General features: G+C 37.6%; 1 protein-coding gene across 1 annotated transcript in view; it reads right to left on the bottom strand.

The window, feature by feature from the left end:
* Window positions 1-25,089, bottom strand: part of PSMD1 (proteasome 26S subunit, non-ATPase 1) — a 96,416-nt gene that overhangs the window by 8,394 nt on the left and 62,933 nt on the right. Inside the window, exons 17-23 of the mRNA XM_025935283.2 lie at window positions 23,130-23,244; window positions 18,690-18,806; window positions 11,272-11,374; window positions 5,375-5,544; window positions 3,294-3,386; window positions 1,648-1,734; window positions 730-876 (exon numbers count right to left, since the gene is read on the bottom strand). Coding sequence (XP_025791068.1) covers window positions 730-876; window positions 1,648-1,734; window positions 3,294-3,386; window positions 5,375-5,544; window positions 11,272-11,374; window positions 18,690-18,806; window positions 23,130-23,244 — 832 coding nt within the window. The remainder of the gene's footprint in view (window positions 1-729; window positions 877-1,647; window positions 1,735-3,293; window positions 3,387-5,374; window positions 5,545-11,271; window positions 11,375-18,689; window positions 18,807-23,129; window positions 23,245-25,089) is intronic.

Below are 25,089 nucleotides of genomic sequence, written 5' to 3'. Positions count from 1 at the left end.
CACTCACCACTATCAGGGACCACTTTCAAGTTGATGAGAATGGGTTTACTTTTTTTTTAGAAATCTCATCTATGGCACTGTCGACAGGCCCAGGATCTGGATGCATTAAATGTGTCTACTAACAGCTTTGTTTTCCAGTTATAAGAATGTGGGGGAAAAAAAGACATTTTCATGCTCAAATTATTGTTCAGTGTTTCTAACCTGAAACATTCTTCCTTAGAATAAATTAAATGGCAGAAAGATCCTTTTCAAATTGTAAAATTCAATGCTCTAAGTGCTTGTGTATTAACTGTTATCACCTTATTCACTCTTTCATTCCTGAGTTAGGTATAATTCTTATTTTACAGGAGAGGAAACTGAGGCAGAGAGAGATTTAGTATTAGACTTAAGGTTACACAGGCTGTAAATGGTAGAGTCAGGATTCAAACTCAGGGTGTCTGGTCCTGGAGTCTATGCTGACCTCATAGCTATCACCATGCTGTATTAGGAACTTCTATTATGTAAGCCTCTGGTAGATGAAGGATGCTTGTAGGGTTACCCAAAGGAAAAAAAAGATCTCTCCCAAATCTATATGAAATGGAAGGGAATGTCCTCTCTTTTGCTAAGAGACTGATTTGTTCTAGAGACCTTTCTCCAATGCTTTGGAGATTTATCCTCCTCTATCAATATGTCCTTGCTCTACGAATTAATATCCCACTGGCATATAGCGAAGGGCCATAGATAACTTACTGGTTTGAAAGGCTGGTATCTACAGGTCTCTGGCATGGTCAGGACCTTAAGCTGGGCAGGCATAACTCGGGCTGGGTTATCCAATAACTGGAAGTTTGGCTCAGGTTCTTTTTTCTTCTCTTTTTCTTCCTTTTTTTCTGCTTCGTCCTGGAAAATATGAGAAAATAACCCAACAAAGGTTTACTTCTCTTCCACATCACTGAATAACGTTTGATAAGTTTACTGAGCAACTCCTTTTTAAAAAATTTTTTTAAGTTTATTTATAGTGAGAGGGACAGAGACAGTGTGAGCAGGGGAGGGGCAGAGAGAGAGGGAGAGAGAGAGAATCCCAAGCAGGCTCTGCACTGTTAGCACAGAGCCCGAAGTGGGGCTCGAGCTCACAAAATTGTGAGATCATGACCTGAGCCGAAACTGAGAGTTGGATGCTTAACCAACTGGGCCACTCAGACATTCCTTTTACTGAGCAACTCTTAGGTACAAAAGGTAGCTAGGATTAGATGTAATGAAAATACAACTAAAGTCATACCAGACTCAGGATGGACAGGACAACTGTGCTTAGGGGTGAGAATGCTATGTAACTTGGTTTTAAAGGATAAGGAAGTTTTTCTACCAGGAGAGACCATAAAAAGAGGGTCTATTTAAACAAATGATATTCTCTTTGCTTGAAAGGGCCTTTTTTTCTCCCAACATCATCTCATTGTCTGAAAATTCTACTCTGCCCTTCAAAACCCACTTTAGTTGTCATTTCCTCCAAGAACTCAACTCTCTTCCAATTAAAACTTTAGGAGTCTCTATGCTTGGAACGGGATACTTACTTAAGGAAGCCAAGAGCAAGGTATGGAAATGTTCACTTACGAAGAACCTGGACCATGATAAAGATAGATATATCAACCCACATGATCACCAAATTATACTTACCACTTCCATTTTCTCCTCCTCTTTTTTTTCTTTTTCTTTTTCCTTTTTTTTAGCCTTGGCAGTAATAGATAACACAGCAGTGGAAACCTAGAGGAAGTGAACATGGTAAATCGTAGTCTCTTACCTACAAGGTACAAGCCCACAGAGAAATCAGTTCTATAATACTTTGTTTCCTGGAAGTAAGTATCATAAATAACAAAATAACCAGGGAATAAATGCAAAAAATAAGCAGGACATTTATTCATATAATTTTCTACTATAGTCCTCAGGTGATTCTTTAGTTCCTAGAGGCCTGCATCCAATATAACTCTTATTATTACTACTTTTTTAATCTGTAGTCTACCTTGGATGTGGATTTGCTATTATGAGATTCTGAGATATCTGGGTGCTGCATACATTTTTACCTTATAGGGAAAGCACTAGAAAACATAAAAATTTCCTCCAAACTTGGTCATAAAGATCCTCCTACTGAATTAGATGCTCTACAATTGTAATACACAGTGGGTGAATGGTTAGCCTAGAACTACCCTTCTTGATGGGTCTTGCTAAAATCGAAGGTAAAACAGGGACTTTGAAGGCTGGCAGTATTGGTATAAGCTGATTTTGTTTCAGACCTAAAAGCCGGAGGTCTGAAACATAGCTGATGGAACAGGATGTTGTCGTCAGAGATATTCATCACCCACCACCCTCAAATTTGGTCAGTTGTATAATTATCCCCACTTACAAAGTTTACAGCAAATAATCAACTGGCTAACACAGAGCACTGTTGAGAGGAAGAAAAGTATTTTCCTTAGTATAAGGTATCAAAAAGGATAATTTTACTGAGAAAACTTCAGGGGCAAGTGCAGCTCTCTAACTCACGACAGTTTGATTTAACACACATCAGTGAGTATTCTCATACATTGCTGTTAGTAGCGTAAGTTGGTTATATCCATTTTGAAAGGAAATTTAGTTAATATCTATGAAAATAAATAATGTACATTACTTCTAATCAATCACATCTAAGATCCTAAAGTATAGATATACTCGTACAAGTGCACAAACATACATGTATAAAGACTCTTATTCTAGTCTCATTTGTAACAGTGACAAATTAGAAACCACCTTAAAGTGTTCATCATGCGAGGAACTGAGAAGACAGATAATGGTATTGTACATAAAGGGAATGCTCTGCAGCAATAAATGAGATCCATATACACTGAAAAACTTAGATACTTTTAAAAATTTTAAGTAGGCTCTACACCCAAAGTGGGGCTTGAGCTCATGATCCTGAGATCAATCAAGTTGCACGCTCTCCCGACTGAGCCAGCCAGGCGTCCCCTAAAGATTAACTGTTAAAGTGAAAACAATAAGCTGCAGAACAGTGTGTCAACAATTATTTGTGGTATAAAAAGTACTGACATGTGCAGAGAAAACATTTGCAAGGATTCACAAATTATGATTCCTGTGACGTGGGACTTGGATGACCAGGAGAGAAAAAGGGCTTTTACTTTACATTCTTGTGTAATGTTGGATTTTACCATAAGAAGTATTACTTTGAAAATATCTAATTTAAAACATTAAAATATTTAAAACAAACCCAAGTAAAACACTAAGCAGCTTCTATATAGAAGTACAAATGCTGCTCAAGGGAACAAAGAACCTACCTTTTCCTTTTCTTTTTCTTTTGGTACTTCCAGAGGGGCAGGATATGCAAATGTGGACGGTTTACAGTTTGATTTATACTGAACTTTCGGCATCTGAAGAAATAAAAGAGTTTTCCTCCTTACATTAAAATAACCCAAATCAAGATTTAAGTATTTTATGCTCTTAACAAGCACACAATGCAAAGGAATGCCAGAAGTTTCAATCTAGGCTAAATGTTCTCTTACAAAACTCCCTTACAGGCATCTGTCTTCTTCACTGAATTTGTTTCTAGGTGCTTTACAGAACTACCTGCAGTTCCTTAGACTTTCCTGAGGCTCTGTGCCTGTTCATGGGCACCCCCTTGATCTCATCTCTACTGGCCACGCACCCTGCTTCATAAGTCTCACTCATGGTGTGAGCATCAGATCAACGGTTACCTCCTTTGTAAAGTGTTCTTTGATTAGTTAGCCTGCACACCTAACTTCCATGTACCTTCCTTATACCACTCTAACAATCTATACAAGTCTGAACACGGTTTCTATACCATGTAATCACTCCTTATAAGAGCCCAACATGAGCCCGATGAAAAAGTCAGCTTCACATTACTTAGTGATTAGGTTTTAAAGTTCTCTAGTCTGAATTTTTCCCTATTTACCCAATTTACACTGACAGAGAATGGTAACTGGCATCATATTTACAGGATAAGAAATCTTGTCTTTTTTTAAGTTTATTTATTTTGAGAGAGACAGAGAGTGCGAGCAGCGGAAGGGCAGAGAGAGAGAGGGAGAATCTCAAGCAGGTTCTGCGCTATTAGCACAGAGCCCAACACGGAGCTCAAACTCACAAAACTCTGAGATCATGACCTGAGCCGAAATCAAGAGTCAGACGCTCAAATGACTGAGCCACCCTAGCACCCTTGGAATCTTGTCTTTTTCATTCTACTTTCCTTGTAAAGAATGGAAAACAGAGATCAGAAGATTGTGTGCTAGAGGGAAAAGTCCCTACAGATTATACAGGATGCTTCACCACAATGTTAAAGGTTAAAGGTTAGGGACTGGGGAACCTAAAGATTTCTTGTTTGGAAAGAATATTTACAAATATTTGCTCAATATTTACAAATGTGAGTAGTTTTATATTGAAACACTTAAAGGATAAATGACTGTATAGCTATACCGGCGGGGGGTGGGGGGGGAGTCAATTGGATGAAATACTCAATCTTCATCAGCTATTTTCTGGTCCCAAATTTTTCCACTTTGAAAATTTAATAGAACATTTTAACAGAAGTGATGACCAGATTTAAGAGTTATTTGAAGGTCAAAAGGCTCTGAGAAGATGGAAGAACAAGAAGGTGAATCATCAGGCCACAGGATTAGGAAAGACCTAAGCACAAACCCCACTAAAAAAAACATGGACGGTGTGATGACAGGGGATGTATCACTTCCAGTTCTTGACTTATGTGACTAGTTTCTCTCTGTCAGATTCCTTGGCTTCTCATTGTTGGTCTTGTTTTCTGCCACTACCAAAGAGACATCCTCCTATTTTGCTTTTCCCTTTAGAAATAATCCTTTCTTCCATCAAATACTCTTGCATCATACAACTCTGAAACATGGCCCTGCCTCAAAGCCTCACTCCTTATTAAGATTTAGTTCAGGTCCTCTTTCTCATCTTTCCAGATGATTGCAGCAATAGCATTCACTGTAATGGATTTCCACAGATACCAGAATGAGGTTTCTAGAGTGCGAACCTCATCATGTCATTTATCTGCATGAAATCCTTCAATGACTCTTACAGAACTTCAGTATTAAATAAAATTGGTAAGAGTGAGCTATAAAACCTTTTTGTATTTTTAAATTTGCCTCCTCTCTTACCATTCCCTCTCAACTGATTCATCCAAGGTTACACAGTTAGTAAGCAGACCTGATTTTCAAAACTTCCACTGACACACTCCACTCAACAAGGTGATGACTCAATTTGAAGGGGAAACAAATATTGGCGAGATGCCAATTCATCTTTAAAATTTCATGAAAATCCTTGTGAGTGGGTGATTAGGTAGGATACAGTGAAGAAGACACACTATAAACGTGAAGTCTTACAAACATACCTTTAAGTCCTTGTTAAGGCCAATGACACAGGTAGGGGTATAAGCCAATGACAGGAAGTGTGAAAGAGGAAACCAGAACCAGAACTGGGTAAAGACAAGGACGCCAACTACAGAAGGCATATGGGTGTGCCCAGTCCTGGACTGCAAGGAGATTGTGACATTATGACCACCTGTAGAAAAAGAGAGAAACCATGAACATGAAACCAGTAGGGCCATAATAAAGATTTCTAAGCACTGCACTACGGAAGCATTTGGTGATTATTTTAAGCATACAGTTCACAAAATATTATATGGAGTAGCTGGAGTTTGTTAGCCAGTGAATTATCTAGGGTCTCCAAAACTGAAGTGCTGTATTTTACAGCACTAGACCTTCATTCTGTATATGTAGGCATCTTCCAAAAATGAAGCCTAAAGGATATAAAAACTGAATGCTAAATTAAATATTAAAAAAATTTTAATGTTTATTTATTTTTTGAGAGAGACAGACAGAGCATTGAGTGGGGGAGGGGCAGACAGACGAAAACACAGAATCCAAAGCAGGCTCCAGGCTCTGGGCTGTCAGCACAGAGCCTGATGTGGGGCTCGACCCCACAAACCATGAGATCATGACCTGAGCTGAAGTTGGACACTTAACTGACTGAGCCACCCAGGTGTCCCACTAAATTAAATATTAATCTACATTCTACACTGGGGCTTTTAATGCTAACAAAAAGTAAAATTTCAGTACACATATTTGCAAGCAATAGCAAAGAGGCAAGAGGCAGATATTGTTTGCTTAGTTTTACTCTTTCTGCTTTAGTTATGTCTGATAGTAGATTGCTCCAACATTTTAACTAGCCTTATGACCTTGGACAAATGACTTTACCTCTTAAAGTCTCTTTTCCCATTGGCAATATGAAGGTTTGAACTTGAGCACTTGAACTAGAGTACTATCACTAACAAAAGAAAAATTTTAATCTCTAATCCTTGATTCAGATGAAATTTTTTGAGGACACACAATATGTGAAACAATGAAACCAGAGCTAATTCTGTGTAATCAGAAGTTTGGGCTATTGAGAGTATTATGGCTCAGAGCCTGTCCTGTTCGCCCATTCCTTGCCACATGCCCTAGACTATCCCTTGAAGGAGTGCAGAGAAACAGTTTGAAAACTAGTGAACAAGAGTGAAGATCCAACCATCAGTTAGACAGCTGGATCATTATTGGGCCCTTGAAAGACTAAGAATCTAAGGCTAATAGGGGTTGAAAAGTTGAATGCCTTTAGGAACCAGTCAGGCAAACAAATAAGAAAACTTGGATTGGAAGCAATGGGAAATTGAGGCAAATGGAAAGTTCATGTCATATTTAGAGAGGACATGTTACCAAGGGTGTAGGTCCAGGGTCACTAGGTAATTTTGTTTTTAAAAGCAGATTAGAATCTGGATTTTGTCCAATATTTTGCACATTTTGTTAGGCACACAAAACAAAACATGTTTAAGTCCGATGTGGCCCACAGGCTGCTGTGTTGAAGACTCTATATAAAGTATTAGTGCTGGACCCCAGAACTTTGAGACCCCAATCTTTTAGTTTATATAACATAGCCTATAAATGGCGCTTGTCTGTGCCTAGTCACCATCCTAATTGAATTCCAATTCTGGATCCCTACTGCTCACATTTCACTTTTTTTTTTGGAGATTTTTTTTTTTTTTTTAATTTTTTTTTTTTCAACGTTTATTTATTTTTGGGACAGAGAGAGACAGAGCATGAACGGGGGAGGGGCAGAGAGAGAGTGAGACACAGAATCGGAAACAGGCTTCAGGCTCTGAGCCATCAGCCCAGAGCCTGACACGGGGCTTGAACTCCCAGACCGCGAGATCGTGACCTGGCTGAAGTCGGACGCTTAACCGACTGCGCCACCCAGGCGCCCCTGGAGATTTTATTTTTAAGTAATCTCTATACCCAACACGGGTTCAAACTTACTACCCAAGATCAAGAGTCACATGCTCCTCCAAGTGAGCCAGCCAGGCGCCCCATACATTTCACTTCTTTAAACCTCAGTCTCTCCCAGATGCCTCCATATTAGAGTCAGGAAGTACTAATTCTACTACACTAAAAAGCACTTTAATTTTTTAAAAGAATCGGGGTTCAATTGTTCAACCAAATAACCTAGATTTTATCTGGAAAAAAAATCAGGTGTACTTTGTTTTTCCAACAGGAATGAGTTATACACATTTATTGTCTGCTTGTACTTTTCTCTACTCAACCTCCCCCATTCACTGAATGCTTACAATATATATTGAGAATCTTGAACAAAATGCTGAAAGCAATCCTGAGGAGTCTCTAGTCTAGTGGGGAAGACAGATAACTAGATAATTAGATCAGAGCAGGCAAGCATTAGGATAGAAACCTGTGCACTAGTGAGAACATACAGCTAAGCATGCCTTGGCACCTACCCCAACATGAGGCTGGGCAGGGTAGAGCAAAGGGGAAGGCTTCCTAAAGAATGTGATCTTTTTTTTTTTTTTTTTTTTAAAGATACCTGTTTTTTGTTTTGTTTTTGTTTTATTTTTCAACGTTTATTTATTTTTGGGACAGAGAGAGACAGAGCATGAACGGGGGAGGGGCAGAGAGAGAGGGAGACACAAATCGGAAACAGGCTCCAGGCTCTGAGCCATCAGCCCAGAGCCCGACGCGGGGCTCGAACTCACGGACCGCGAGATCGTGACCTGGCTGAAGTCGGACGCTTAACCGACTGCGCCACCCAGGCGCCCCAAGAATGTGATCTTTGATTTAAGTTTTGAAGCTGAATTCCCTTTTATTTCAATGAAACCCATTTTCTTCAGACTTAGAAACTAAACTAGCTTTCTGTTCTAACAGTCGGGAGATTTACTACAAAACAAGAAAGAGTTTGTCCTATTGATAGTGTTTACACAGTTTTGCAAACTTCAACCATAAACCTTAATTTTTGGCTTTTCCCCCCGAAGAGACCATATCATTGAGTGAATTCTCAAATTTCAGTCATTCCTTTGAAGTTGCCCTCCAGATTTTCTCCATTACCACTAACTTCTGAGAGCCAGAATACATGACTACACATTTTTTCTAATGCAGTTGCAGCCTAGTTTGTAGGGGGACAGGACACTGACAAAGTAGAAAGGGGTGACAGAATAATTATGCTTGTAATAGTGAACACGACACTACAGAACCTTTATATACTAACTGACACTAAAATAAGTAAGGCAAAAAACATAAATAAAAAGAGAAATGCAAAAAAAGCATCAAAACTTGACTGGTCCATAACAATTCAAAGAGATATTCACAAAAGGAAGTGAAGGGAGAAAGGCCTGAAAGAGTAAGGAAGAGGGGAGAGAAAGGACTTCCAGTAAAGACAGCGAAATGAAGCTGAAACAAGAGAATCATCCTCCCCCAGTTTTTTGTTTTTTAATTTTAGAGAGAGGGTAGAGTGGGGGAAAGGGGCAGAGGGAGGGGAGGAGGAGTGGGGCAGAGAAAGAGCAAGAGAGGGAGAGACAGAGAGAGTGAGAGCAAGAGAGGTAGCGCGCGTGTGCGCATGAAATAGAGAGAGAGAGAGAGAGAGAGAGAGAGAGAGAGAGAGAATGAGAATGAGAATCTTAAGCAGGCCTGAGCTGCTTGACCTGAGCTGAAATCAAGAGTCACACACTCAACCGACTAACCAACCCAAGCACCCTTGTTTTCCCCTAATTCTTAACAAACAACTCTGATATAGCAGAAACCAGCAAGAAACCGTAGTAGCTCTGAATGAACAAGTAAAGGGTTGTAGTGTAAAAGTACAAACTTCAAAAACTGCAGCTAAAAAATAAATGAATACATAGAAGATTATGGAATAGTAAAATGTTACTCCTAAACCCTACTTAAAAACCAATTATCCAAAGTAGCCAATCTCAAATGGCTACATACTGTATGATTCCAACTATACAATACTCTGGACAAGGAAAAACTAAAGCTACAGTGACAGTAAAAAGTTCAGGGGTTGCCAGGGACTGTGTGAAAGGAGGGAGAGATGAAAAGGTGGCACAGAGGATTTTTAGGACAGTGAAACTACTGTGTATGATGTAATGGCGGATATATATTTATGCATTTGTCAAAACTCATAGAAAGTGAACCTGAATGTGGGATGCTTGGGTGGCTCAGTCGGTTAAGCGTCCGACTCTTGATTTCAGCTCAGGTCACGATCCCAGGGTTGTGGGATCGAGTCCCATGTCAGGCTATGTTCTGAGCATGGAGTCTGCCTGGGATTCTCTTTCTCTCTCTCTGCCCCTCTCCCCACCTTGTGCACTCTTTCTCTCTAAAAATAAAAAAAAAAAAAAAAAATGAAATTAATGAAATTAAAAGAAAAAGAAAGTGAACCTGAATGTAAACTAGGGACTGATAAAATCCAGCCAATTAAGTGTCAAGCCGTAGTACAGATACCCAGGAAAAAGCAGCAGTAATTAAAGAAATGGTGATGAGCACTGAATCCATTCAAATATGGAACTAAGACTAAACTGTAAGAATTACAATTTCACAAGAGGATGTAAACATTATAAACCATGACAATATAAAAATATTAGAAGGCGATGAAGAATAAGGAAGAAGAAATTATGACATGTCAATGTCTGTATTATTCATATATGGGAGAGAATCGATACCACTGTGAACTGAAATGTTTTACTAAAGTATCTATGGAGTATTTTCCTTATTTATACACAGCTACAAAGAACTGTCTTTAAATTAAAAAGACACAAATAAATTGTGCCTTAACCACTAAAAGTTTAAGCAAAAAACTTTTTGGACAATGAAAACAAAACAAAAACCCCCATGTGACAATGGATTAAAAGAGAAGACTATCTGCCTCAAACATTTAGGAAAAAAAAAAAAAACTAACTCCTGAGAAAAGAGAGAAAAAAGAGAGAAAAAGACAAGAGAGAAAAAGCAAATAAAAGATTTCAGCAAAATGAAAAGAATTTAGGGAGGAAAAAAAGTAGCATCAGCAAAGAAACATAAAAAGAAATCTCTGGCAAATATAATCAAGAAAACACTCTCAGCAAGTGAAAACCTAGAGAGACTAAGAAAACTTTAAAGACATAAAAGGACTGCAACTTCTTTTCCTGACCTCCTACAGAAATATACACGCAATTCTACTTGACCAAGAAACGACTGACTGTAGTAGCTATGGCTGAGAGTGTTTTCATTAGAAGCTATACAGATGGCTAATCAATTTGAGAAAATATTCATTGAGTAACAGAACTGTTATGAAAACCTTGAGATACTATTCTTCACAGCTTTCAAATTAGCAAAGATCCAGGTACTAGAGCACACGCTTCTACCTTGGAAGGGTAGCCTGTCTCTGACATCAAGCATAATGTAGAGGTGAAGAGTGTGAATTCAGGAGCTAGATGGCGGTTACACTCTGTATTTATTAGGTAAATATTCCATACCTCCTATTTTAAGATGATTTGGCTGCTAGAATTTGTCTAAAACCTATTTTTTTTCCTCAAAATCTTTCCAGTGTCAACTTGTTTCAAATTGATATATACTAAGAAAATTAGAGAAAAAAAATCCACGCTGAGCAGTTTATTAAGTGATAGGTACGGTTTTAAAAGCTTTACATGGATTTTTAACCCTCCCAACACCACAAGGTAGACTTTACAAGACAAGAATATAAACATGGGGGAAAACTTCTCAAGGTTATACAGCTACTACTATAAAGGGCCTGGGACTCAAACCCTAACAGTCTGCACGCTTAACAACTCTACTAAAGTATTTCTATGAATTCTAGGCTCCACATTTTCTACAGGAATAATTTCCCCCAGACTCAATTTCTACTATGTCATAGAGCACATAGTTATTACTTCAACAGATTTAGTTTAAATAGATTAACACATCTGGAAGATTTAACATTTACCTGCATCCAGTATGCCCTGGGCCAAAATAGCGCCAAACTTGGCCATGACATCATCATGTTTATCATTGATAACTTTGGAATACAGCTGTCTGAACTGATTCACCTGTATGAACAAGAAAAAGAATTATAGTCAAATTCTATACATTTGCGGTGTCATTTCAGAACAGGGAATAGATTGCTCAAATTATAATGAAACTTGAATTCTGAATTTTACAACATTTAAAAAGAGAGAGAGATATAAACCAGACTTGAAAGCAGAAAAGTTCCATGGCTGAAATCATGGGTGTTATGACTTTTCTTGTGTGGGAGTACCAGTTCTGTTTTCAATCCTCATTCCACAGTGGATGATTCACACTCATGGGAATGCTGAATGCGATTTCATATCGCACCACGGTTAGTCAGTAGGCTTAAACAGTTCAAGCAAACACTGAGGACTTCATTGTACTGTGAATTACAGCTATTTTGCTTACCATAACCACTACTAGCAGGCATAGTCCTTCAATTCTATCTTCAAATAAACTACCCTTTACTGAAGTTGTGTGAGGTATATTTTGGATTTAGTGTATATGCACACGTATTAATTTTTGAGAACATGTCACAATAATTAGTCTCAACAAAAAAAACACCAAAATGGAACATGTGCTAACTTAGGATGGGATACCCAGTAATTTTGTTTGTTTCTTTATTCTTTTCTATATTTTCTAAAATTAATATATCTTACTTTTACAATTAAAAAAATAAAGTTTATAAAATAAATATTATCAATGTATTTGCGATTCCTTTAAATCTGTTTGGGTGACAACAAAGGAACTATTTTACGCTTCTTCCAAGTCTTACACTTCTCTGTTTTCCCACCAGTGCTTTTCAAGTGGTAGGCACCCAGGAAGTCTGCTTGTTCAAGAAGCACATAATCAGGGAGCTCCCCAAATCTGCCAAAAGCAGAAAATATTGAATTTGAGTTTCCTAATATAATGACTTTATCTGCATTACATATTCTTTCAGAATCTCTTCCCTTCTTCACTTGCCTTGGTCTTAGAGGCCACACTGTGATACAGTGCAGGGTAATCTAGAATCAGACAACCCTGGCTTATAAATATCTCTGCTCCAATAAGCTGTTTAGGTAAGCTACTTAGATTTTATGAGCTTCAGTTTCGTCATCCCTACAGGGATTAGAGTGCCTACACCTTACACGGCTGCTGTTAGGACTACCTGATGTAAATATATATGTAATGTAATGTGTAAAAGGCATTTTTGACTTCAACAGCATGGCCATCCTACCATACTAGGGCAGAATCCTACCAGTCCCCCTTGACTATGATCTCGGCAACCTAATACTGCTAACAAAACAATATTCCTTAAACACGCTTCTCATTTTTTATTCACAGGCAGCAATAAAAGGTGATGGGAAAAACAATGAAGTCACTCTGCCAATACCTAGCAACTAACCATTAGTAAGCCATTTCTATCGGTCTTACTTTCTCTTAACTATAAAACCCAGCATGATTAGATCATTGTAAAATTCCCTTCTAGTTTTACAAATCCTAAGGTTTGATGCTTTTACTCTGGTTCAACAGGTCAAATTCCTTTGATTCTGAACTTATTTTAGATGAACACTTACATTACCTTATATAGGATGGAAATTTTATGTGCTAAAGGTTTATGAAATATGTCATGATCTTATAAAAAGAAACACTGGACAAAGCACTGTATGTACATTATGAGGAAGAATTTAAATCTAAAACTACACCCAAAACAATAGGAAAACATTCAGTGAAACTGAAAGATTGGTAAAAAAAAAATCAACACAAATGTATAACAGGATTATCCAATTACTATTAAGTACACTACTTAAAGAGCTACTTTTATGTTTATCATTTAAACATTTTTCCCCCCTCACATTTTATTACTTATGCAGCAGTAACTTAATTCTCATGTTTATGATTCTTCAGAAAGCATTATTGTTTTGGGGCACTGAGGTGGCTCAGTGGCTCAGCCACTGGGGTGGCTCAGTCAGTTGAGTGTCTGATTCTTGATTTCTGCTCAGGTCATAATCTTGTGTTTCATGAGTTGATGCCCTGTGTGAGGCTCCATACTGACGGTGTGGAGCCTGATTGGGATTCTCTCCCTCCCTCTCTCTCTGCCCCTCTGCTGCTCTGTCTCTCAAAATAAATAGATAGCTTAAAAAATCTTAAAAAAATTATTTTAGTAGGTGAGGGCAGTTATCTTAAATTTGAAAGGCAAGTTTGAGATCATGTACTCCCTCTATTTACAGATGTGAAACTGAAGTAAGATGGGTGAAATGCCTGGTTTGCTTGTAATCACAAAAAAACTAACTGCAACCATAGTTAGGATCATGATTTTCTGCTTCAATTTCACTGTTATGCATAGTATGGCGCCCCCATATAAAGTAGAATTTGTGGGAGAAAAGCATATTTATTTCCCATTTTATATTATGATAATCTCACAGAAAAGACAATTAAACTCTAAGCAATCCTGTGATCCATGCTAAAAACCTACCTTTTCCAAATTCATGCATTTTTAACATTCATCATATTTTTAACTCTATACCTTATACGGCTGGGGGGGGGGGTGGGAAATCACTCTCAGAAAAAAAAATGGGGAGAAGGGAATAAAGTTTTTTGGGGTCATTTCTGTTGGTACTTATCACCTGGGAATGTCTCCTTTCAATTTTCTTCTATTTTGCCAAATACAGAAATAAAGCAGCACATTGGCGATCAGTTTTAAAGTTGTTTTTCTTTTCTTTTCCATGAGATTTCATCTCCTCTTATGACTTAAACTAGAGGTCTATAACTCCTTCCATGAAATCCTTGAGGCCAGATGAATTTTGGAATTCAGAATTCAGAAAGATAGCATTATACATATACCCTACATTATGCAATACTCTCAATGGAGCATGGGGGCAATAAGTTATAATCAAACAAATTAATATTTTAAAAGCAGCTAAATGACTGAATATTAACACTAAATGGGATAAAGGCTATAGATGAGTTCATATTAGGTCAAGTTCTGCAGCCAGTGAGTCCTTAAAAATTTTTTAATTTTTATGTTTTTGATGGAGCAAAATAGTGCATGAGTGGGGAAGGGGGAGGGGCAGAGAGAGAGAGAGAGAGGTAAGGACAGAATCCCCAGCACTTAAGCTCCATGCTCAGCAGGAAACCCGATGCAGGGCTCGACCCCACCAATGTGAGATCATGACCTGAGCTGAAATCAAGAGTCGAACGCTTAACTAACTGAGCCACCCAGATGCCCCCCAAATTGAGTCCTTAAAAATAAACAAACCTGTCTTCAATTTTCAGAGCTTTTTAGATTTTGGAACTGCAGATAATGGGCTATGACTTATATAATTTCTTTGTGGCTAGTCCCAAATCTCTTTGGTTCTGACTTTTTTCCTATGCTCTCATCTTATTTCCAGCTGACTTGCTAACATCTCAAACTCAACATGCTTAAAACAAAAAATGATCTTTATTCTTCTTTCAAGATATTGTCAATGCTACCATGATTTCCCCATTATCAATATGCCAAATGATGTTTTTAGCTCCCTTCGTAATTTTATGAGTATTATTTTGCTTATGGTAGTTGCTTGCAGCCCTTTCTTTATATTACCACTGACACTATTAGAGTCCAAGTTCCTACCTAAGGTGACAGTATGGTAATACATATTATTACTTATAGATGTGTTATGCTGTGAACTATCACCTTATAATACAAAATTTCATTCTTATAATTTCATCCTATAGAAGTTCAAACTTTCTCCATAGAAATACTTCTAGGTTACTATGATATTTCACAAAAGCCTCGTCTACTTAAATAGTGATTTTAGAACTGCAAAAGCTTATCAAGCTTGGCCAAACATGATCCTACTGCCAAAAATGTACCTGTCAGTGGTGGGAGAAGCTTTCCCCCAGCAGGTAACCTCAGGCCAGGGGATATTAGGCCAGGAAGAGCACCAAATATTTTATTCCTACACTGTGATATTTTTATCTGATTCTATATATGATAATATGTATGTGTTCAAAAATGCTAAAGGTAGATTTCATTTAATAAGGAAAATAAAAGATAGATCCTTCATAAAGAGTAGAGTTGGGCTCTTCAGAGAAAATAGTTCCAAGGACATATAAAAGTACATTATTCTAGTTAAATGGTTCTGAGTCTGGTGTAAAGGCTTTTTAAATTGGGTTTGTAATCACCCAGGGGTATATGCATGTTCCTGGGTCTACATTGGTGAGAGTGAGTGAGCAAAAAACCAGCAGAAGAAAAGCAAAGATGCACTGGGATTACTTAAACCAAAACCATAACGTATCAAACTAAGCATTAAGACAGCATTCTGTAAATGGATGTGATGCATATCATGATTACATAAAACATTTCCTTTGGAACGTCTCATTGTGCATTTCATAAACTGAGAAACGTCCCTTTTGGATTCCTTTGGGGGTGGTTATAGTTTGATGAAATTAGCACTTGATCTCCACTTTACTTCCACTTTATTTCATGCACCAGTTTGCAACCTTGTGACTAGGACTCATAATCTTGAGAACTTCTCTTCAAGCTTAACAGCTTTTTCTTTTCAGCAAAATGTCACATACCACTCCAAAAGGATCTCAAGTTGTCTTGTTAGCAATTATCAGATAAAAGAGAAATGATATAAATGACAGTCCACAAAAGTCTTTACTGCATGCTTAATAGCAGAAAACAATGAAATAGAACTTAAATTTTAGAATTCATGAGCTGAGTAACAGTTTCCCTCTAAGGAATAGCGTTTCCTGAAAACTGGAGCTTTATACTGCCATACACAGCTTTGCTTTCATAGTTGGCAGGGTATACATTTAACTTTCCCTGTGGAGTTTATATTAATGGCAATGGCTACCAGCTCTAACTGCATTTCAACATTCTTAATCAATACTCAGGATTCTGGTACAATCTGAAGATGGAAGTGTGCCCCATGTATTCACATCAGCTAAGACTTGGTTCAACAGTATTTTATGGAATGATTTTAAAAATGCGAATTAAATTCTGTATTTTTTCACTTTTTCTAAATGTGAGAAAGTTTTATTTATTAGAATAAATAGTTGAATGCTTTTTCAAAATACACAGCCTATATCCTACCCCACCCCCATTCCAAAGGACTCTGCCATTGTTGGTGCAGAGTTTATGATTGAAAAATCAACAAAATCCTACAGCAGAGGATGGAAAGATAGTAAAACATTTGTCTTGTTCACAATACAAATAACATGAGAGCAACATGCAAGGTTAAAGTGAATAAGTATCTATATATTACTATTAGGGGAGGTGTATTCCATGGCCTAAACTTTCTTCTTTAATGACATTACTCAATTGGATAACCTCCAGCTGATAAAGCTCAGAAGATCAAAACCAGAAATAAAAGATGTGAAAACTATTCATACTATAACTCTATATTTAAAAATAAAAACCAAAAAGAAATGCAGACTCTTTGAAAAGATGTTTATGTTTTAAAAGATATAATATATGAAGTAATATATTATTAAAACAAAATGAGAAGTTAGATTCTATTTTTGCAATAATACAATTTTTGGAAGTCTTACAAATTATTTTGACAGAAAGAGCAGCACTGGATAAATGAAATAAAAATGACAGCAAATGCTTAGAAATAGAATTCTATTAAACAAAGTTTCATAAAATGAGAATGAATAATCCAGCATCGATGAGTTCTGGCAATTCTTCTCTTCTCCACCCGCCCCATCAATCTACTTTGCTGAAAATGAGGATGTTCTACACTTGGCAGATGAGGCAGAAGACAGTATACTAATGGTTTTTCCACTTGTTAATTTTGACTGTTTCTCAAACAGAAGCAAAATTAACACAAAACTATTAAATACCCTAATTTCAAGTTAACGAAAAGATCTGAAATTAGTGCATAAGCTCTACACATCTACTTAATATAGTAAACGTGGTAAGTTATAGTACACGTGAATAAGATCTACGCATTTTCTGTTTCTGAACAAAACGAAACGTTTTGGCTGAGGTGCCAATTTACATTAGATATTATACTCTTAACATGATGTCTAGGGGATTGTCATGAGGAAATTTTAAAATAGATGTCTCTGTGAGGGGAGTCATCCACAGGGTCTATCTGAGAAAACGGGACTGCAGGATATGTGAAGGGGATTTCTGTGGGTCTTTCCCCCTCACTCCAAGCCTAAAGATGGGCTTCAGAGGGATCACTTAGAGAGCTTAATATGATCAGTGGTCACTGTGCATTGACATCTGACATGAAAAATAGGAGGCATTAGCTATCGATTGAGGTACTAGTGGAGAGGGAGTAGGACGAAGAGGAGGGAAAGGAAGACAGAGAGGAGGGAGCAGATGAAGCTGCACTAAGAGCCATACTTCCAGCTACAAGGGTAAATGTGCAGGACTGCCTATGTGAACAGACGGGGTCAAGAGGGAAAGAAGGCCGTCCTGCAGCCATGTGAAACTCTGCCCAAAAGATCACCCAGGAGGGCAGTGACACTCTAAGAGGGTCTGGATGTACTCATTTCCTTCCTTTTTTTTTTTTTTTTTTTAAAGTTTATTTATTTTGGGGCACCCAGGTGGCTCAGTTGGTTGAGTGTGTGACTTCAGCTCAGGTCATGATCTTGTGGTTTGTGAGTTTGAGCCCCGTGTCGGGCTGTGCGCTGACAGCTCAGAGCCTGGAGCCTGCTTCGAATTCTGTGTCTTTCTCTCTCTGCCCCTCCCCTGCTCATACTCTCTCAAGAATAAATAAAAATGTTAAAAATTAAAAAAAAATAAAGTTTATTTATTTTGAGAGACAGAGAGATAGTGAGCAGGAGAGGGGGAGACAGAATCCCAAGCAGGCTCTGTGTTGCCAGCACAGAGCCCAACACGGGGCTCGATCTCACGAACTATGAAATCATGACCTGAGCCAAAATCAAGAGTCAGGTGCTTAACCAACTAAGCCATCCAGGTGCCCCTGGATGTACTCATTTTCTAAACTGAGACTGGATATATCATATAAAGTGAATGTAAGACTTTTTATTATCTTAGAAAGATGGGATCAAAAACCCATGGACCACCTGAGTTTGCATCCTGTATCAGAGGAACAATTATCCTACTAAATACATTTTAAAAGGACAGCAGGAGGCAAAAATTAAAGTTCACTTTTATGATTTCATCAATCTGTAAGTTTTAATTTTTCAATTATGGCTATATAGCTGAATTAACAAACTGACTATACATCTGTAAAAAATGCACTTAGGGAGTATTACTACATATTTAAAGTTTCCCCATTCTCACACCTTTTTACTTCCTGTGAGTTCAGTGTTCATTATATTTGAGTTACAAATGTCCTTAAAAGAACATAAGTTACTAAAGAAAAGCCTGCACCAGCTCTCTTCTACAGAGTTTTTTTGTTTGCTTACCTTTGGACAAGTGATTTCCGTCTGCTGGATCATGATGAGAGCTGAAGCTATAAGAGCTCCTTGCCTCACATAGTTCACAGGATCATTTGTCATCGGTTCTAGCAAATTAATTGCCTCCTGAAAGCATTAAAAAAACTTTAAATAAAGCTGGTATCGCTGGATTTTCAAATTAGTTACTGTCATTCTAAGTCAGTATTTTCATCTAACATTGTAATAAGTTCATTAAAGACTACCTGGAACTGAGTATGCTTTAAGTTTCAATACAATTGATGGTAAGTGCAAAGGAAGCTTATAGAACACAAGCGCTCCTGTTGTGAAGTAAAAGAAGTCAAAAACAAAGTAACAGAAAATGAGATTAATGTTTGATAAACACCTATTATTTTCCAAGCACAGCACTATTTTATATGTGTTATCCCATATAGTTCTATTAATCCCAAAACAAACAAACAAAAAACCCACAACATAAAACCATCTTTATAAACAAAGAAACAGAGTAAGAAAGGTTAAGAAATTTGCCCAAAGTCACACAAGTAGAATGACTCCAGGCTAGTCTGACCCCAAAGCCTGGATTAAGTATCCAACTTCCTTCAAATACTAGGGTAAGGTAATGTCTTTGATGATTTTTTAAGACCTAACTTAAAAAATTAAATTGATATTTAGCAGGATTTCCCTAAAATCATATTCTTCAGAATAATCAGTCCTATGAAAAAAAGGATTCCTTGGTGAAATAAGTTTGGGAGTTCCTGTGTACTATATATCACCCCCTCTTACAGATTCAAAATATATACTGCTTATCAAATACTCTACAAATGTACATATCCTAGCAAAAGCTCCAAAAAGCCTTATTAAAGAAATCACTTGAACTTTGTATTTGTCCACTGTATTTGACCAAGAACTCTTTTGCCCTACTAACTTCTATTAACACCCTGTGGAACCTTAGTTAAGGGCCACGTTATAACATTCCTTCTAAGGTCCTTGGTAGGTATAAATCTAGAGGAACAGAAAAATGGGTTTACAAGATAATCAAACTGATTTCTTAATATAATATACCATTTCTTAAATATCCTTTGTTTCAAGGCCAAGGAAAGAAAAAGTTAAATCCTTTTTCTTGGGAAAACAATTTCAGTTTTCTTTACATGTGGATTTATTTATTTATTTTAAATCCGTGCTGTTAACAGATACTATACACACCAGGTAAGTGTATTCTTTCTCCCCATTTCACTGAAAAATGTCATGACATTATGCAGAGGAGTAAGTTTTTCGACTATTACTCATAATGTTGGCAATACTGTTTCTAAGATAGTCATGATACAAATATAACCAAATTTCCAGCTTGTAAGTTAAAAGACACTAACTTGGTCTTTGAACTATGTGATATAACCTCAACGATAGATATTTTAGAATAAACAGGTGTTTCAGGTTTTTAAGAACCAAACATAAAGCACCAAACCTTGGTCAGATAGGTACTGATATGGAGAACACACAAACTATCTAGAAACAAAGCAGACTTGCTTAGTAGGAGTAATAAAAATTTCTCATTGAATTAACTTGTTCAGATGCTGTGTCTCAAACAACATTTGCTCCTAGATATCATATTAAGGTTAGAATAATCTGGAAAGAAAAAAAATCTAATTTAAAATATTTAACTTATGAGGCCTGCCATAAATGTCTACTGAAGACCTGAGGGAGAAAATACTTTGAAAAACATCTATATTTTTCCTTTGTTTACAGATGTATCCCAGAAAAAAAAAATGAAGGCCAATTTCTATAAACTGTATTTTATATACTCAATGATATTTGTATATTATTAAAAAAAAATTTTTTTTTGAGAGAGAGAGAGAAAGACATCACATGTGACTGGGGGAGAGGGGCAGAGGGAGACAGAATCTTAAGCAGGTGCCATACTCAGGGCGGAGCTCAATGTGGGGCTTGATCCCATGACCTGGGATCCCATGATCTCATGACCTGAGATGAAATCAAGAGTCAGATGCTCAACCAACTGAGCCACCCAGGTGCCCCTACCCAATGATATTTCCAATAAAACTGCAGATATATTCTCATGTAAGAAATCTCCCCCAAAAGAAACAAAAGCATTTTAAAAACAAATCTCTGTGATGACAGACTATGTCCAACTTGTTCACTATCATATCCTTAAATGATCTCCACCCCATCATTGATTTTTTTAAATTAAAATTTTTTGTGTTTATTTATTTTTGAGAGAGAGAAAGCACGCGCGCGCGCGTGCATGAGTGGGGGAGGGGCAGAGAAGAGCGAGGCACAGAATCTGAAGCAGGTTCCAGGCTCTAAGCTGTCAGCACAGAGCCTGACACAGGGCTTGAACTCATGAAAAGTGAGATCATGTCCTGAGCTGAAGTTGGACTATTAACCAACTGAGCCACCCAGGCCCCCCAGCCCCCAATCACTGGTTTGACAAATATTTACTGAAACCTACTGTGTGCCAGGTCTGACCTTAGATTCCAGCAATGAACATTGTGTTCTCAGGGACCTTACAATTCAGTGGAGAGGAGATAGACAACAAATAAATAGGTGTAAAAATATGCTGGGTGGTGGTAAGTGCCATGATGAAAAATAAAGCAGGGTAAGGAGATGAATGAGAAATACTGGAAGGGAATGTTTCTCTATAAAATTTTATGTAATTCTTGTCACATGTAGTGAAAATGCCCATATTAATTCCTAGCTTCAGTAACATTTTACAGGACTAGGAAAAGTTATTAGTATCCAATACTAATACCCTTTATTTGAGAAAAAGTCAAGCAAATTAAAATTTAATTCCTGGATCAATCAATAAATACCTATGTTTTATTTTATCTAGTTTGGACAACAGAGGATAAAAAAATGATTCCTTCTGGGGCACTGGGGTGGCTCAGCTGAGTGTATGACTAGCTCAGGTCACGATCTCATGGTTTGCGAGTTCGAGCCCCACATCAGGCTTGCTGCTGTCAACACAGAGCTTGCTTTGGATCCTTTGTCTCCCTCTTTCTCTGCCCCTCTCCACTCATGCTCTCTCTCAAAAATGAATAAACATTCAAAGTGTTCTCCTTCTCTCTGATGTAAAGACATCAGAAGCATACCCTAATTATGTTCTTGTTCTAGATGTTCTCATTCTCGTTACGTTTGTGTTCCCTCATGCACTCCATTAAAACAAAAAAGTTTGAGGTGCCTGAGTGTCTCAGTCCTTAAGCATCTGACTTCAGCTCAGGTCATGATCTCACAGTTCGTGAGTTTGAGTCCCAGGTCCAGTGAGCTCGAGCTCTGCTTCAGGGGAGCCCTGCTTCTCTCCCTCTCTGCCCCTTGCTCATTTGCACCCTCTCTCTCTCTCAAAAAAAAAGGAAAAAAAAAGTGTAGCTTGGGGCAGTGGTCAAGGTGTGTCCGTCTGTGTTATGAAAGGCAAAAAATGTTATGATTAGGTCACTGCTATAAATCAAGAATACTTGTTTAAGCAATAGTTCATTTCTTTATGAATCTCATGATAAACTGTACTTTCCAATCATCTACTTATTTAACCCAACTCCTTATTTTGTCACTTTTGAGAACTTAACAAATATCAGGTTATCTGTTATGTTTGTGAGAGATCAGGCAAATGGCACTTAAAGTGATTTGTTTAAAGTAAAACAAAAAAAGAAATCAAAGTGGATTGATTTTAGTGCTCTTATATGAGAATTTTGATTCTCTATCAAAATCATGAAAATTAAACATGTAAATCTACTAATCATGAAAATTAAACATGTAAATTACCATTTAAAATGACCAAATTCTTTAAAGAAAAAAGTATTTTATCTTTTTCTTTTTTGAAAGAAATCAATGCTCTCAAAGAGAAATTCAACAGCATGTCTCCATTATAGCCACCCCATGGAATGTGGTTTGTTCTATTTTAATTTTAATTTTTTTTTTCTTTTAAATTTAAATAATCTCTGGGGCACCTGGGTGGCTTAGTCAGTTAAGTGTCCAACTCTGGCTCAGGTCATGATCTCATGGTCCTGAGTTTGAGCCCTGTGTTGGGCTCTATGCTGACAGCTCAGAGCCTGGAGCCTGCTTCAGATTCTATGCCCCCTTCTCTCTCTGCTCCTCCCCTCCTTGAGCTCTGTCTCTCTCTCAAAAAATAAACAAACAGTAAAAAAAATTAAAAAAAAAATTTAAGTACTCTCTATACCCAACACGGGGCTCAACTCATGACCCCGAGATCAAGAGTCACACACTCTTCCAACTGAGCCAGGTAGGCTCCCCTGGTTTGTTCATAACTGGCTTTGAGCAATCCAGCATAGTAAAGTGAGGAAGGAAGTTCTGGTAAGCTTTGTGAGGCAAGTTTACTCTTACAGATCACACCACATTTGTATTTTTGCAGCGGATGCATAAACTTCTCTGTGAGGGAAAACAGTCTGGTGCCAGGAAAGAACTGACCCCACCGGCTTTGGACTTTACCTTGTTTCCGGTACCAGCACAGCAGATGCCTAGGGCCATAGCAGCTCCATAACGCACGTGAGGATTGTAACTCTCTGACAACAATGAAACAACGCTGGGGCACTGTTCAGGGGTCCTGAGAAGAATAGAGAAAGTGAAGACAGTGTTATAGGTAAAATATTCTAAATCAAGATGGAAGAATTTTAACCAAAAATTTTATTTTTTATTTTTTTTAATTTTTTTTTTTTTCCAACGTTTATTTATTTTTGGGACAGAGAGAGACAGAGCATGAACGGGCGAGGGGCAGAGAGAGAGGGAGACACAGAATCGGAAACAGGCTCCAGGTTCCGAGCCATCAGCCCAGAGCCTGACGCGGGGCTCGAACTCCCGGACCGCGAGATCGTGACCTGGATGAAGTCGGACGCTTAACCGACTGCGCCACCCAGGCGCCCCTAACCAAATTTTTTTTAACTTATGGAAAACAATAATTATTTCACACAGAAGTCGGAGAATTAAAAATCCACGGAATTCCAATTATTGATATTAAAAATCTATCTTCAATATTCAGAGTACACAAAGAAAGTGGAACGGATCAGTGATTCCTCAACCACAGCTCTGCCTTAGAGCATTACAGTCATTCCCTCATGCCTCCTCCATTGTGGAAACTAACCATGGGGAGCACACAATGCTCTACATCAATTCTTATATTTCCTGCTTACTGTGTTTTGTTTCAGAAGACAAAAGTTGTTACAGAGACTCCATATGTTTCCAAAGTGGAACACAAGATTTGAGTCACCCAGTATTACTGATTGAATATAAAATTGGTAAATATGCCTTAATAATGAAAAAATTCTGTTTTCAATTATTTTTGTGTTGGTAAGAACAGAAACTGTTCTCTTCTCATCCTCTTCATATACTTCGGCCAAGACCAAAAAAATAGGATGACCCTGACTAATGAAGTACCTGACTCATTAAAAGACTACCCTGTTATAGTGGTTACTCTTTAGGGGGCAGCAGGATAGGGGTAGTAACTAGAAGTGAGTGTAAGGGGAATGTATGGGAGGCTGATAATAATCTTGAACTGGGTGTGTGTTATACACAGTGTTTGTTCAGTTGTGAAAATTCATGAAGCCGTTGGCTGATTATGTGCATATTTTTGGATATTATATTCAATAACAACTTAAAAAAAACACTACCATATACTACACTTAATAAAAATCTTTTAAAAGACTATCTTGTTGTGAATGAAACAGTAATTACCTACAGACCAATTAAAATCTATAACTCTGTTTGAACTATCCTCTAGCCTCAAATTCTAGTAAGTGGCAAACTCAAACTTCAAATGCAATAGAGGCAAATTGATGAAAACCATCCAGAAAAGTGGAATTTTGCTACAAGAGAAAGTTGGATTATTTACTGCTTACAACAGAGTCCATCATTCTTTCTCGAAAATGTTCTCAGTTTGACTAAGTTTCCTAGTAGGAATAATCTGTAAATAATACTAATGGCAACACCATGGAGAAAAAGTTTGGGGCTGTGAAAGATTCAGTGTACTAGGAAATAGAAGATCTGGGTTCTAGTCCTAGTTTTGCTAATTTCTTAGTATGTGACGTTAGGCAAGTCACTTTCTTCTTTTTGTAATTACAGATAACTTTAAAAACAAAATTTTTTTTTTAACGTTTATTTACTTTTGAGACAGAGAGAGACCGAGCATGAACGGGGGAGGGTCAGAGAGAGAGGGAGACACAGAATCTGAAACAGGCTCCAGGCTCTGAGCTGTCAGCACAGAGCCCGACGCGGGGCTCAAACTCACAAACCATGAGATCATGACCTGAGGTGAAATCGGATGCTTAACCAACTGAGCCACCCAGGCGCTCTGATAACTTTTCTTTTTGCAGGAGTAATATAAAAAACAAAATGAGCAAATAATTAAAAATATAGTAATAACATACATACCTTCAGTTAATGCATAGTGACATAA

The sequence above is a fragment of the Puma concolor genome, chromosome C1, assembly GCF_028749965.1.
Source record: "Puma concolor isolate L17-30 chromosome C1, mPumCon1.1.hap2, whole genome shotgun sequence".
Taxonomy (NCBI): Eukaryota; Metazoa; Chordata; class Mammalia; order Carnivora; family Felidae; genus Puma; species Puma concolor.
This window is presented reverse-complemented; position numbering and strand designations above follow the sequence as displayed.